This window comes from Cheilinus undulatus, linkage group 2 (assembly GCF_018320785.1).
Source record: "Cheilinus undulatus linkage group 2, ASM1832078v1, whole genome shotgun sequence".
NCBI lineage: Eukaryota > Metazoa > Chordata > Actinopteri > Labriformes > Labridae > Cheilinus > Cheilinus undulatus.
The window spans coordinates 22,453,506-22,469,080 of NC_054866.1; the positions used below are offsets into that span (position 1 = coordinate 22,453,506).

General features: G+C 38.7%; 1 protein-coding gene across 2 annotated transcripts in view; it reads left to right on the top strand.

Annotated features, from left to right (window-relative positions):
* nlk2 (nemo-like kinase, type 2) overlaps positions 1 to 15,575 on the top strand; it is a 35,867-nt gene that overhangs the window by 16,895 nt on the left and 3,397 nt on the right. Inside the window, exons 4-11 of one of the 2 annotated variants that reach the window (XR_005992732.1) lie at positions 2,142 to 2,248; positions 2,556 to 2,641; positions 3,159 to 3,368; positions 6,498 to 6,599; positions 6,834 to 6,920; positions 7,701 to 7,899; positions 9,822 to 9,915; positions 10,031 to 10,264. Coding sequence is in view for 1 of the 2 variants with exons in the window: in XM_041802528.1 (XP_041658462.1) it covers positions 2,142 to 2,248; positions 2,556 to 2,641; positions 3,159 to 3,368; positions 6,498 to 6,599; positions 6,834 to 6,920; positions 7,701 to 7,899; positions 9,822 to 9,915; positions 10,031 to 10,085 (940 nt within the window). In the remaining variant the exon portion in view is untranslated. Of the gene's footprint in view, positions 1 to 2,141; positions 2,249 to 2,555; positions 2,642 to 3,158; positions 3,369 to 6,497; positions 6,600 to 6,833; positions 6,921 to 7,700; positions 7,900 to 9,821; positions 9,916 to 10,030; positions 15,225 to 15,575 lie in introns of those variants that run through there. The other variant, XM_041802528.1, reaches the window with a different exon arrangement.

Here is a 15,575-nt window from a genome sequence, read left to right on the forward strand (position 1 = left end):
CATGTTGTAGCTTGTCAGAAATGAAGCCAGAAAGAGTATTATTAGAAGTTCTGTTTGATGGTAGTGTTGGACTTTGAGACCAATCTGAGTTTCTACATAATGTAGCTTTAACTCTGTGTTCAACTCGTGTTTTAAAGCTTTTTAAATGCTAGGAAGAGGATATATTAGCTCATTATCCACCCTAACACTTTATAATAAACAAACTGAACAGAAAAATCTCAATAATATAGAGAAGGATCCATGAAGGTCCTGCTTTCTTCTTCATTTTTTCCACTGAAGTTCAGAGTGAATGCATCTGAAAACACGCTTCGGTTTCAAGGCGGTTTTCCCTTCACAGCTGAGGTTTTCTGCTGACTCTGCTGCACTCTCTGATCATTGGGGTCCTTTAAAATTCTGTTTCTTAATTAGTTTCATTCAACATGCTCCATTGTTCATACAGAGAACAAAGATGTGTCCCTCTGTGGAGAGATTTCAGCCGTGCTAGGATGTTCATGTAGGCGACCTGCAGGTGAAATTACCTAAAAGAACTCTACTTTATTCATATGATTCACACTCAAACATCACTGTGTTTAAAGCCAAACAATGAGAGTATCTGAGCTGAAGCAAGGTTTAGATTTTTACAACCTCTAATAAAATGCTCTTAACTGCTCAGAGCTACATGTGACGCCACAACAAGCTTTTTATAACTTTTATATTTAATCATGAGGAAATGAGTCAGTCTCATTGGAGAGGTCATAAATAATCAGAAAAGAAGAACTCAGAATTTAGTGTCATTGATAAATGTAACAACATATGCTTCTTATTTTATGAGCTTTTAGTCTGTAGTGTGGAGATTTGATGCAGATGACAATTAAATAAAGGTAATATCTTTGATATTTTAACAAACACAGAGAAACAGACACTTAAGAATGAATTCTCACAGTGTAAGTGCACCTTGCCATGCTGCCTACATGTTTAAAAGTGTGATACAGAGTGGGTCATTCTAAAGTACGTCTTTAAATGTGGAACTGTGTTGATACCTGTTAGTCCCAGCCTAGTGGGTACTAGAGGTAACATAGAAGTGACCTCTCCTTCTCACTCCCAACATGACCAAAGTATAAAAAAAGGAACAGGAAACGAATTTGCAGTCCACAAACAAAATTTTAATTATCCTTTTTCTTATATCAGTGCAAATAATTTAAATCAGGGATATATAGCTAACATAACAAACAAAAACCCTCTTATAAATCAAATACCACTCTTGGGTTTAAACATTAGTGAAATTTCATCCCTGATGGATATTCCACAGTCAACTGTAACTGATATTATTAGAAAGTGAAAATCACAGAGTGGGGTCAACAACTGCTTAGGTGCATAGTGCCTTTTCTATTCCAACATGACTGTGCCCCAGTGCACAGTGCATATAGACCTGGTTTGATGAGTTTGTTGTAGAAGGATTTGACTGGCCTGCACAGAGCACTGACCTCAACCCAGTTGAGCATCTTTGGGATGAACTGGAACAAAGACTGGGGGCCAGGACTTCTTGTCCAACATCAGTGCCTGACCTTATAAAAGCTCTACAGAATGATTGAGCACAAATTCCCGCAGAAACTTCACTAAAATCTTGTGGAAAGCCCCCCAAGAAAACTGGAGGCTGTTATACAGATGAGGACAAAATTATAAGCCCCCCTTGTGAAAATTTCAGTTTTTCCAAGTATTATTTTGGACGCTTACATTATTTTTACATTGCACACAGAAACAAAATTATTTCAAAATTAAAAACCCTCAAAACTACCAGTGTCAAAATAATTAGTACCCCTTAGAGACACCTTTTTTGCTGACAAAAACCACTGTTGTGCAATGATGTGCTTTACCTTTGTAATGCTCAGTGCCCGTAAAACCAAGATACGACTCCAGTTTACACTCAGTATAAAAACTTCAGTGAGGGCTTGAGCTGTCATTTGAGAAAAAACTGAAAGCTATCTATGCAAGAGAGCAGACTAATTATTATTCCTTTTTTATTTCTGTTAATCCCACTGTGTCACAGATAAAACTCCTTACCCCCCATAGATAATGTCTTCCATCATTTTTTTCTGTAACATTTTTTCTGTATGCTCTTGAATATTTTTGCTGTTTTACACCCTTAAGCTCTTATTGCTCAGATATGTGGTGACTGAACTGATGCAAAGTGACCTCCATAAGATTATTGTCTCACCGCAGCCTCTGAGCTCGGACCATGCCAAAGTTTTCCTCTACCAGATCCTACGAGGTAGGAACTTCTCTGCTCTTTATTGTCTTTTTTTCTTTAAATATTTCTAATATGTACAAAAACTTCAAGATGATCTCCCTTAAACAGTAGAAAAGATGCAGGTATGTGTTTACAGGAACCACACAGTGCTTCCTGATCTCTTAGACTCTCTCTTCTGAAGTTCTTCAGTGAGGGAATAAATCAAACATTTTATAATAGATTTCCATACAGTCACATGAGTCACCCCCCTGCTGGACATTAGAATCTCTTACAGACAAGATTGTTTCCTCTGCTGTAATATACCGACCTCCTACTCCTCCTCCTGTAGGACTGAAATACCTTCACTCTGCTGGCATCCTGCATCGAGACATCAAACCTGGCAACCTCCTGGTCAACAGCAACTGTGTGCTCAAGGTGAGCACATAAGGCAGCTTTTTTAATCAGATCATAAAACATGATCCAACACAGACCTGAGGGATAAAGGGTTCAATTAACAAGAAATATTTAGCTGGTGTTTCTACATCCTGACACGTTTTAGATCATCTTTACTGTCCTTTAATTGGGCATAATCCATGTCAGATTTTGTAATATTAATGTATAACACAGTTTTGAAACACTTTCATCTATTAGTATGCTTTTACTTACACAACCTAGTTTGACATGTTGCATGAATTCGAGGGAAATGAGGTGTTAAAAGAAACTCTAAGAAATGACATCACTAAGAATAAAATACCAATGCACGCACAAGTGAAGTTCAGAGCGTTAAAAATATGATATTCCCTTTAATAAACACGCGTGGATTCCCAGTTATAGTCTGTGTGTGGGAATCTACGTGATATAACACCTGCTGTGGTCGATGAGTAACACACACAGCGGCTGTTTCCATCTGAGTGGGAGACGCTCGCTCCTCTAACACCTCATCGTCTTCCAGATCTGTGACTTCGGCCTGGCCCGGGTGGAGGAGTCAGACGAGTCACGCCACATGACTCAGGAAGTGGTGACACAGTACTACCGCGCTCCGGAGATCCTCATGGGGAGCCGCCACTACTCCAACTCCATTGATATCTGGTCTGTGGGCTGCATCTTTGCAGAGCTGCTGGGGCGACGCATCCTCTTTCAGGCCCAGAGCCCCATTCAGCAGGTAAGGACTGATGTCTGAGGAGACCTGGACGAGAGCAGAGGTGCTTCAGAAAAGCATCAACATTAGCAAACTTTCAGTAGGGAGTTTGTTAAACATTTATCCAACAGATTTTAAAGGAATCTAACTAACTCTACTACTACTATTGCTACTACTAACTTAAGAAAGAAAAAAGGAATCTCAAATACTTAAAAAGAAATGGGAATGGTTTTTTCTCATCTGTAAAGTTTACAAATTGATTTGTAAAGATCATTCCATAAGTATAACATTAATTTTCAAATCTGTGCTTTTCCAGCAAGTCCAATAGCTAACATTAATATATAGGATCAAAATTGTTGTTATTGAGAGTTACTAAACCCCAGAAGTTCAGCTGGGGTGGAATTAAAAAAAAAAACTTATGAGCAATGCTAGGAGAAGGGCGGTAAGGAGACATGCCCTCTCACTCCTTCATGCTGTCATTTGTTAACCACAGCATCATTCAGTTTGCTGCTTTTGCAGATTTGATTATTAGCCATAATGTCGTTACCATCCAAAGCAGACTTGCCATGATCATGTAGGAAACAGAAAGCTCCAGCAACACTTGTAGTTTAGAGAACAACTTTTTTAACTACAGGTATTACAGGAGCTTTCTGTTTCCTTCAAGACTTTCTTTATCCTCCATGCACCTTGAAAGCTGTTGAGGTTGTGCAAAAAATGCCTGCTTCAGTAATACGCGGTTATGTAGAAGACAACTTTCTGTGATGTCAACTTAATTTTAAGGCATAAATGGTCTATTCATGATCTTGGGGAAAAGAACTACTCAATCCTAGGAGGTCACAGGGTTGTCTCAGATTGGTGGAGGTGGCTGTTATCTATGTGTTTCGACTAATTGCTGCTCCTGCTATCATGGAAAATGTGGGGGGTAGCTGTTGAGCTGTGTTGATTCACATTTGAGGAATTGCTTTGCACACCTGTTTCTTAAGACGTGTCAGAGAGCAAGGTGTCCAACAGGCAGTTCAGAGAAAAAAAAGGGTATTTGCAACATTTCAGTTCAAGACCTTCATCGGGCACTGTTTGTACAGTACCAAACATTGCAAAGACAACCTCTTTTTTGGAAGTTGGTATTCCTGGCTACCATTGCACCATAAAGACAAAAGAACACTTTGCCAAAATGCTTGTAGGAGACTCCATGGCCAGGTAGGAAAAAAGTTCTTAGATCTGATGAGACCAAAATGGTACTTTTTGGCCATCAGACAAGACACTATGTTTGGCAGACACCAGACACTGCACACCAGGCACTGTTTGTCGGATGAAGGTCTGCTACCAACTAGGAGTGCACCGATCGATCGGCCAAAATTGTGCCGATTTCCTTAATTTTGGGAGATCTGTGATCGGCCGATACTTAGATAAGATCAGTGGATAAGATCAGTTTCATATGTACCTCTATCTACTAAAATGTGAAAAATAAAAGACTAAAGGAACTGATGTAATTTAGTAGTTTGGGCAGCGATGCTCTAAACTTTTCATTTATAATTGAGAGAACTGCCTCGTGCAGTTAAAACAACAAGTTTGTATTATTCCACGGGTATTGTTCAATGTTTTTCAATAAAATAAGATTGGAACATTGAAGGGGTATGCTGTCAGTTATAAAAAAAACATTGGTATCGGCCAAAATCGGAATTGGCAGGTCAGGCTTTTTAAGATCGGTGATCGGACAGAAAATTGCAATTGGTGCACCCCTAGTACCAAGTAAATGCCCCCTTTTTTTGCAAGGTGGACAGTGTGCTGGAGTTTTCTTTGAACTGTTTGCTGAGATCTGAAAAAAGTACAAGTCAGGGGATGGATACAAATCCATCATCAAGAAATGGAGGGAATGTGGCACAAGTAACCCTATCTGGACAAGGCTGTCCTCACAAACTGAGTGACCATGTGGAAAGGAGACTAGGGAGAGAGGCCATCAAGACACCTATGACTACTGTGGAGGAGTTACAAGCTTCAGAAGCTGAGATGGGAGACTCTTGATACAACAACTGTTGCTTGGGTTCTTCACTAGTCAAAGCTTTATGGGAGAGTGGCAAAGAGAGAGCTAGTGTTGAAGAAAACTCATTAAATCTGGACTAGAGTTCTCCAAAAGGCTTGTGGGAAACTCCATGGTCAAGTCGAAGAAAGGTCTTTGGTCTGATGAGACCAGACACCGAACACTGCACAACACCACAAACACCATCCCCACTGTGTAGCACGGTGGTGGCAACAACATGCTGTGGAGATGCTTCTCAGCAGCCGGCCCTGGAAGGCTTGTAGAGGTAGGGGGTTAAATGAATGTGACAAAATAGAGGAAAATCATGGAGGACAATCTTATTCAGTCTGCAAGAGAGCTACAGTTTGGGAGAAGATTTGTTTTCCGGCAAGAAAATGACCCGAAATACACAGCAAAAGCTGCTCAGAAATGATTTAAAGATAACAAGGTGAATGTTTTGAAGTGGCCAAGTCAAAGCCCAGACCTCAATCCAATAGAGAATTTGTGGCTGGACTTGAAAAGGGCTGTTCACGCCTGATCTCCATGTCACCTGACAGAGGTTGAGCAGTTTTGCAAAGATGAATGGACCAAACTTTTTTGTATTTTGTTGTAAAGAAGAAAAAAAGCTGAATTATGTTGACCATGACTGATTTATAAAAAACAATAGAAGGATAAAACTTTAAAGGGGGTGGGTAGTTTTAATAGACACTGTATGACACCTGCCAGAAGATCAGTCAATTTAAAAAGCAGGGCCTCAACCTGTAGAGTGCAGTTGCTATGGTTATTCCTAACACAATATATAGGATTTAAATACTTTTTAATCAAATGCTGAGATTTGTACCCTGGTTGTTGTTTTTCTTTTGTTCAAGTTCTTCCTGCTTTATTTGTTTCGGCAGTGTGGTTTGTATTTATGAACTTCATATGTTCTATTATTGTAGTTTTGTCTGCATTGGTGAAACATACTGAATATCTGCTGATGACAGGCTTGTGATTGGTCACGTGCTACAAACACTTTGCCTTTCATGAGAAAAGTGCTTTTCATGAACGAAGAATTGATAATGCAAAACCTCACTGCTGAAATGTGCAAAAATATTCCTCCCTATCACTGACTGTGTTTATGTGCATTTGTGTTGCAGCTGGATTTAATCACTGACCTGTTGGGGACCCCGTCTCTGGAGGCGATGAGGACGGCGTGTGAAGGAGCTCGAGCTCACATCCTCAGAGGACCACACAAACAGGTGAGCAGTCTGTGCCTGTCTCCAGGTTACATCATCTAATACCTCATTATGACAGGAGAACTGAAACAGCACCAGTATGTTCCAGAAAATCAGTACAGAGAAATAACAATGGCAGAAGTATAATTTTCTTATTCACTTTCCTAAAGATAAGGCTTTATTTAGAGTATTACGAATATTTATACTTTATATCCGGGGGAGGTTGTTTGATTATTTTCCTGCCTGTCTTGTCTGTAGCCGTCCCTTCCTGTTCTCTACACCCTGTCGAGCCAGGCGACCCATGAAGCGGTCCACCTCCTCTGCAGGATGCTGGTGTTTGATCCGGTGAGTCACTCAGCTATTCATAGATCTGCATGATGTTTTTTTAATGAATGAAACCCACTCAGTCCGTCACTTAGGTGTAATTAAGATATGCAATCAACAACAAAGAGAGAAAAATCACACGCCTCCTCTTAGTTCTAGCCAGAGGAAGTGACTGTAGAGACACTCTGTACTGAGGAGACATGCTGATAATTGTGTAAAAGAAGAGGCACTGACTGAATCTGTTTCCAAATGTAAAGATGGAGCCAATCACTGGATTTATTTCAGAGTTTATTCCTATTCACTCACAGGGGACTTGCAATGTTTCACACTGTAAAGAATCCTCAAAAAAACTCACAGACTTGCATTGCATCTTCATAAAAATTCATCTACAAAATCAGACATTTAAAGAAGCAACAATCACGGACAAAGGGCTGCTTAGCACAAATGAAGTGGATTTACATGAATCAAAGTTTAGTTGAAAAACAAAACTTAAATTCCATATTCTGCAGCTTTTACTGTTCCAGCTCTGTACCGCCTGACCTATGCCAGGCTCATGGCACATCAATCATAGGCCCTCTGAGGCGGGAGTGCGATGTTAAGACAGGTGCTAGTCTCAGCTGCCAACAAATACCTGTTCTATGCTGAGCTCTCCTGGTCCACTCCAGTGGCTCCTGTGCTTTCGAGGGATAAAAGTTGGGTAAAAAATTAGCTTGGAAGCCGTGGGCTGAGGTAACCAGTTAAGGGGCCAGTATTACAGTTAATTGTTTTGTTGCTGAGGTCTAATTTTTATTTGTTTTCCAGTCAAAGCGGATTTCAGCGAAGGACGCTCTGGCTCACCCGTACTTGGACGAGGGTCGACTGCGATACCACACTTGCATGTGCAAATGCTGCTACACCACGTCGTCCGGCCGCGTTTACACCAGTGACTTTGAGCCCGTCACCAACCCGAAGTTTGATGACGGCTTCGAGAAGAACCTGAGCTCTGTGAGACAGGTCAAAGGTCAGTATTCAACAGAGTACATAAGCTTATTTTTTACAGTTTTAAGATGTTTAAGATACCTTTTTTAATTCTTGGAAAAGAATAGAGTGTATCCCTCCAGCGATGCATGTTGCTCAGATATAATCCTATAAAATACTATGGAGACACTATAAAGTGGAAATAAAATAATGGATTTAGAGATAAAGAAAAAATCTCATTTTGAGATTTCAGATCGGTCTTTATTCCTAACAGACATGTTTTTATCTTTTGAGTCGTTATAATGTCCTGCAGGTGGCTCCTGCACATTCAACAAAAATGTTGAATGTTCATAGGTATGATAACCCCTGAATGTAAAAAAGGATAGGCTTTTTTATTTTTCAGGAAAATATAATCTACTATGATAACCCTATATTAAGTTTGGGTATTTTTTTAGAAAAAAAAAATCTAAAATTCAAGTTTTTTTCCTTCATTTGTGACTACAAACTGATGTTCTTTGTTGTGGATAAAAGAGGAACTTCAAGGACATCAATTGTTAGGATGCAGGATTTGCATGATATCAGCAGATTTTAATCTTCAAAAGTAAATTATCAGTAATTATCAGCAAATAATGAAAACTAGGGCTTGGTGGGGAACTATTTTCTTAATCCCTCTCCCGCTGCATTTCTGCCCATTACCGCCCTCTCCTGCAGCGCATGCCATCCAATCCTGCCTGCACCCACACAGATTCTGCCAATCCATGTTAGATATTTAGAATAACACAGTGCATTTAATTAAAGGTATATTAGGTATATTAAGTGTTCACTTAAAGATGCAGTGTGTAAAACTGAATATCAACATCTAGAAGTGGGTTTTAGATTACATTTCTCTGCTGGAAACCGTGGCAACCAGTTGAATTTAATGTGTATCTGTAATGTGAATTCCTCTATGTTACCATGGAAACATGTAAAAATCCAAGATGGTGGCATCCATGGAGGGGACCTTCCCTATGTATGAATTGAAGGTTTAATTCTGAGTTGTTGTTTTTTTTCAAAATAGCTATTTTTGAATTTAGATGACACAACCATCTTAGAAATGTTTCGTTTTATTTGACCAAGTTTATTCAGCTAAATGCTACTAGGCTAAATATTACACACTGCACCTTTAAGCACCCCCCTGATTAATTTTTCTCTCTGATTGAAGAAAACCCTAAGAAAATAAAGGATCAAGGATGGCTAATAAAGAAGCTAGGAGTCTCAGACTGATTTAACTCCTGGTTAAAGCTTACTAATAGCAATGTCAAAATTATAATTAACTACCTTATCGACACATTATTTACCATTGTTTATTTTTAAGTCATATAGAGGTGTTAAAGAGAGTTTTTACTTTGATCTGGGTTTGCAGAGCAGGTGTATCATCTGAAAATGTCTTCCCATATTTACAGCTATAATATCGGCCTCATATATTGTGAGTATAAATCATATCTGCCTTAAATAACTGCAGAATGTACAGCTTCACCATGAAGCTTGGGCACCTAACACTCAATGAGGCCCACAGTGAGCTCAGGACATCTTGAACAAAGACTTAAACATAAATAACCACGAGATTATCTTCTTCCTCACTTCTTTTTCAGTTTCACTTGACTCAGCCTCTTTACACAGGAGATACCTGGTGTTTTTCACAAGAACGATAAAAGGTGTGCATACTTTGGTGTTGGTATAGGCTAAAATAAGGTTGGAAATAGTGGCAAATCTGCAAAAATTCAATATTGTGCATCCTGGACTTTGCTGCATTTCTACTGTATCACAGACCAAACTACTGAGTTGTTTGTTGATTTTTTCAGGTATGATGTTTTAGCCAGAAGACTCTTTTTAGAGTCAAACCCGCTTTCAGCTTTTCTGGAACTGTGCAATCATTTTTGAATCATTTCCTTCTTTTGTCTGCTGCTTGTGCATTTATTTCCTCAGAGATCATCCATCAGTTCATTCTGGAGCAGCAGAAGGGGAGTCGAGTGCCGCTCTGCATCAACCCTCAGTCAGCTGCTTTCAAAAGCTTCATCAGGTACAACTCCAGCAATCTTCACACAAAACCCCTTTCAGAAACTCCACCTTTTCCTGGGCATGTTTGCGTGATAGATTCTTGTTAACCCTACCTACTCTGGTTTCTCTGCCCACAGCTCTACGGTGGCTCAGCCCTCTGAGATGCCTCCGTCTCCGCTGGTGTGGGAATGAAAACTGCTGTGCGTCATCAGCGTCTCTCCTGACCCGCTGCTAAACAGGGAACAAGAATGTGGTGGTGTCGTCTGCGTAGCATTTCACTGGAGAGCAGAACTCACCTGCAGGTCTGCTCAAATTCACCTGCAGGTCTGCTCAGCCTCACCTGCAGTGAATCCACTGGGGGGCGATCAGAGGTGTTTATTACACATGAATGAGACTAAAACTCTGTAGACCAAATCAGAATGTTTTAGACAAACCCATCTGATCATTTCCTGATAGATTTTACTGGTATTGCATCTTAATGAAGTATGTTTTTGCTATATATATATATATGAATACAAATTTAAAAAGATGTCTATTTAGAAATTACCTGATTTATGATTAGGGATGTTCCAACGCTGGTACCAGGATCTGAAATGCTGACAGAGCTTGAAAAACTGGATCAAGAATCCATTATTATGATTGTCTATGCGGGGATCAGATATTGCAATTGTTGGCCTGGAATCAGATCAGCTTGTCACATGGAAATTCACCTATTATTTTTCTTCTTCAGTGAGCAGCTCAATGCTGCCACCATAGAGGTATTATGTTAACCACCTGTAACTACAAAGAGAGAGCAATAGTCAAAAATACGTTAAATTAAACCATCTAATGTAAAAAGCTTAGTTTTTTCCCACCTCCCCTTGGCCACAGCAGGTCCAGAGGGCAGGAAACTTAACTGCCACTCAAGTGAGTGTACCCTAATATAGGTTAAATGCTTATTTTTGGTGAACTTCATTGATTTAAAGGATTTAACAAGGAGTTGAATTATGCAACAGTTATGAAACTAACTGGCTCTGTTATAAGCATAAAGCTCCTTTTCCACTTTTATTTCTATTTAACACAGGCCTGAGGCAACACAAGTTTATAACGAGTTCTCCATTCTCAGGGCTTTTTGTTTTGCATGCCTAATACCCCTTAAAAAAAAGAAAAAAACTTTGGTCTAGATCATGTAAATTGAGCCCTTTTAACAGATAAAATTGCATTACAAATGTCATAGAAGTTTTAAAGCTGCTGTAAAATGTGAAATTATCTTCTACAAAATTCACAAATCATAAATCCTTTTGCATTTTGCACAATGTTCAATGATTCAATTGAGCTTTAGATAACCTTATAATCTTAAAGAACACGCTTTAAAAACTGATCTCCTGCATACAGATTATACTGTATATTAATGATCATTCGATCATAAAAAAGTCTCTCATTAATTTTGCACATAATTATTTCCTTTACTAAAAATGCTGGGAAAGTTCAGGCATCGCATAAAGGTTATCAAAACTTTTGGAGACTTAGAAACTTGTGAAAATATTGTCAAAGTTTTTGAACGTGTTAGAATGTGCAGGAGTTTGCCAGCAATTTTTAGTAAATAAAAACAAGAATTACCCAGTACCCGGTCTCTAGCACTCTGATTTTTCTTGTGTCAAACAGATAAAACTACTGTTTGATTTTTACTAGAATCATGCCAGCATTTCAAATTCTGGTACCGTGTGTCAGAGTCAGTTTTGGGGGAAAAAATGTCAGCATTGGAACATCTCTAATCACAATAAGGCTCTTTGTATTATTACCCCCTCCTTCACCTCTGCACGGGTGAATTAAATCCAAATTCTTATCCAGACAATCGATTGTAGTTGTGTTTAGATGTTGAAGGCAACTGAGAGTTCCCCGTTTATATATAACATGCACTTGAGCATATTGATATTTTAATTTATAAAAATAAGGTATTTTAAGCATGTTCTGTGTCCACATGCACATTTGGCCATTGTTTTTACTTATATAAAAATTTATTTGCCAAAGATCAGGAGCCTCATGTATAAATGATGCAAAAAATATAATGTCTGTGTTCCCCTTTTATCCTTTTCAAATTTTCCAGAATGTAACTGTCTTTATATATTTTATATAATAGTCGGTTATGTCCCTGAGTGGACAGAAGAAGGTGTTTCTATTGGCTGTTTTCAACCATAGGCTTCATATAAGAGATAAACGTTCAAACTGATATCACTAAGAGCCATCTCCTTACTAAACCAGACTTTTTCAGGTCACATTGATAGCATCTTGCCAATCACTGGTAGCTCTGCTCTCCTCCCCTGCTTTCTGTTCTCTATGAGTCAAAATGTGACCATAATTTACTAGATTTACATTACATTTTTGAATATAACTTGAAGCTAAAGATTAAGGCCATAAACCCATCATGGAAATGTTTAAAGAGGAAAAAAAATCAAGTGATAAGTAGGAACATTTTAACGTGGACTTCTATACAACCAGGGTCTGATTCACATATGATTTTGCAGTATTTGCAGCTGGTAAAATTGTGCAAATAAGTCAAAAAGGTATCGTCTAATTCACAAAAAACTCACAAAGGCTTCAGTACTGTCCTAACTGTGCTACAGAGCAAACCGTCTCCTGTGCTGTTTGCATGTATTTATGCAGTTGGCTGGATAAAAATGGCCCCTTTCTGTTTAAATTAGCATCATTGCACAAATAATGTGATTCACAAACCGCGGTGCTAACAGCCACACTCAGAGTGAAAACATGATCATCTGACGAGAGCAGGTGGTAACTTCATAGCAGTATTTATAAGATGTCCAAACTTTCCAGTGATTTTTATGACTTAAAATGAATGATTTGTAAAAAAGTGAATATGACTTTGGCATTACTATCATTAGTATAACGAGGGGTTAGATCAGTCCATGGCTGTCAGTGGCTCCACTCTTCATCTACATGTGTGGAAACAGCCTGTCCCTTTTAGCTTCGTTCAAGAAGGAGTGTAGGTTTTAAAACAAACTCATATCACATTTTTAGAGTCCTGTGTCAAAATAAAGTGTTAAAGTTTACCCTTCCCTCCTAGCTTACCATCTTTATGTGGCCAGAACTGAGCTCTGTCAGCATGAGAGCTGAGCTCTCTGCAAAGTATAGGTGCAGATCACTTCTCTACTCAATCAGACACAAAACAAGAGCAAACTATATGGAGCACGACAGCTTTAATATGTGTTTTCACCAGAGCTATCTGCTTTGTGAATTAGACCTTAAGATAGGGCAGCTAGCGGAAGGAAATGTGTGATTCTTGGAGCTTTAAGCTGCTGCAACCCAGTCTTGGTGAAACAGACCCTTACGCTCTGCTGAGCAATGCAGGTTCTTTAATTCAAGTCTACTTTCTATTTACAGTCTAAGGCTCAGGCACTGGGTAAATCAGTTAACATATTTCAGAAACAGCCAATGTCAGAGATTTGTACCTGTTGTTCTGCCCTCTAGTGGTCAAGTATGCTCAGGTTTTAACCTAAGCTGCAGTATTAGGCTACAAACATTATGCATCAGTCTGACAAAATATAGATGTTTGGACAGGCTTATACATGAGGCTCCATTATATTTGTATAAAAGATAAACTTATCCTAATATTTAAACTTTTCTCAAATAGAAAAAGTCAAATATCCCTGCAACATGCAAAAAACAGATTTGTTTCCTTTTAAAATAAAGACAGGGGAGTAAAAGTTTGGAAGCTCACCTTTGTGTTACATGAAAAATAAGACAAAAAAAAAATCTGTGAATTTGAATGACCAGACAAAAAAAATCTGGGCTCCCGAACTAATAAAGGAAAAAGTAGCTCCTCCATCACCTCCTGATGGACAGCCCTGACGCTGTGTGTCAGAAGCCAAACTCAGCCCTGAGGATGTTTTCTGCTTCTTCTTTGCACTATTATTTTAATTTAACCAACACTCAGGTCATCACAAGTTTACCTCCAAATCCCCTTATTTACACAAAAATGGTGAAATACATTCAGAAATTAAGCTGTTACAATTATATTTGTTGTCATACAGTTTTAAAATTTGGCACCCAGTATCCTGAAATATTGGGGAAAGTAGCAAAACAAGATTTTGGTGCTAGTTCTTATGAAAAAGAAAAAGACGATGAGTTTAACATTCGCTGAAAAAATCTCCTGCAAATGGTTATTTTAAAGTACTCATGGTTGATATTGCTGCCTCATGCATATTTATCCAACATATAAGATTAATTTTACTTTCTGTATGACCTTTGTCTAAAAAATTACTCTTTCTGTAGCCTGAAAATTCCTCACCATGCCAAGCAGGAAAAAACAGATAAAACCTCCGAGGGGCTGGACCTGGCTTCCTTTTCTTCTTCTTCTGTTGTAAAAAGAAAAAAAAAAAGTCCTGTCGGCCTGACTGAATGCTTTTATTTTGAAGGAATTTGTGCTGTCTTAGGGTGTGCCTCCTGTTTTCACTGATATCTCAAACTCTTGGCCTAAGCTGAGCAGATTTTTGGCCAAAGAGAATTCAGAGAAAGGTTTACTGAACTTGACATGTTTGAGTGACAGTTGAAGATCACCTGTGCTTCACCTGCTCTCTCCGCACGGCTCTTGAGCATAACGTTGACCTGCAAAGCCAGGTTGAAGAGCATTTACAATCTGGGTCATATTTTTGTAGTGTGAGCTATTCTTGATGCCTCACATCCATTTCTAATGGCTGTGTGGATCAAAAACTTTGGATAGTCTCAGTTTTTTACATGACCTGCTCAGTAAACAGGATAAATAAGTAACACATTAGAAATTCATTCATCCTGGTTCTATTCTGGAAAAGCTTTACACATCCACATTTCATTTGCTGAGGGAGAAAACTCAAACTGCGCCCCAATGTGCTTCTTTGAAGACAAGAACAGTACTCCAGGGGCATAGATGGCCTAGTGGTTAGGTCACACCTGGACTTCCCTATGACTCTGGGTGGCCCGGTTTAAGTCCAGCCTGTGGCTCCTTTTCACCCCCAATTTCTTAAGCTCACGCTGTTTTTAACTCTATTCACTGTCCTCTATAAATAGAGACATAAAAAGCCCAAAAATATGTCTTTAAAAAAGAACAGTACTACTCTGCCTCTAGTAAAAATTTACCAGAATGATCAATAAGGTGATCACTCAATATTTTGATTTTTGCTGGTAGTTCTTCATGCAAAAACGTAGTTTTCAGAGCTTGATAAAAGGCCTTTTCCTGCTGTTTGTTTCTTTTTCTTTAAAGGTACAGTGTGTAAAAATGGGACTATCAACATCTAACAGTCAATTCTGGAGTGTGATGCTCATTTCTCTGGTGATAACTGTGGGAACCAGTGAAGTTTAAAAATCAATACATGCTTAACTGTTATTTGGTTCCTTCTATGGTGCCATAGAAACAGGCAAAATGCAAAAATCCAAGATGGCAGCGTCCTTGAAGGGGACCCTCCCTGTGTATGAATAAAAGGCTTATTCTGAGTTAATTTAAAACATAAATTTAAAAAATGTGTTATCAGATGTCAACACTAATTTAGATCAATCTACTTATAAATGTTATGTTTCATTTTAACCAAGCTTGTTTTGCTAAATGCTAATAGGCTAAATATTACACACTGCACCTTTAAATCACATCAGTTGGGAGATTTAGAGTTTAGATCTGTTGGTCCAGAAAACCAGAAAATTTATATACATTACTAT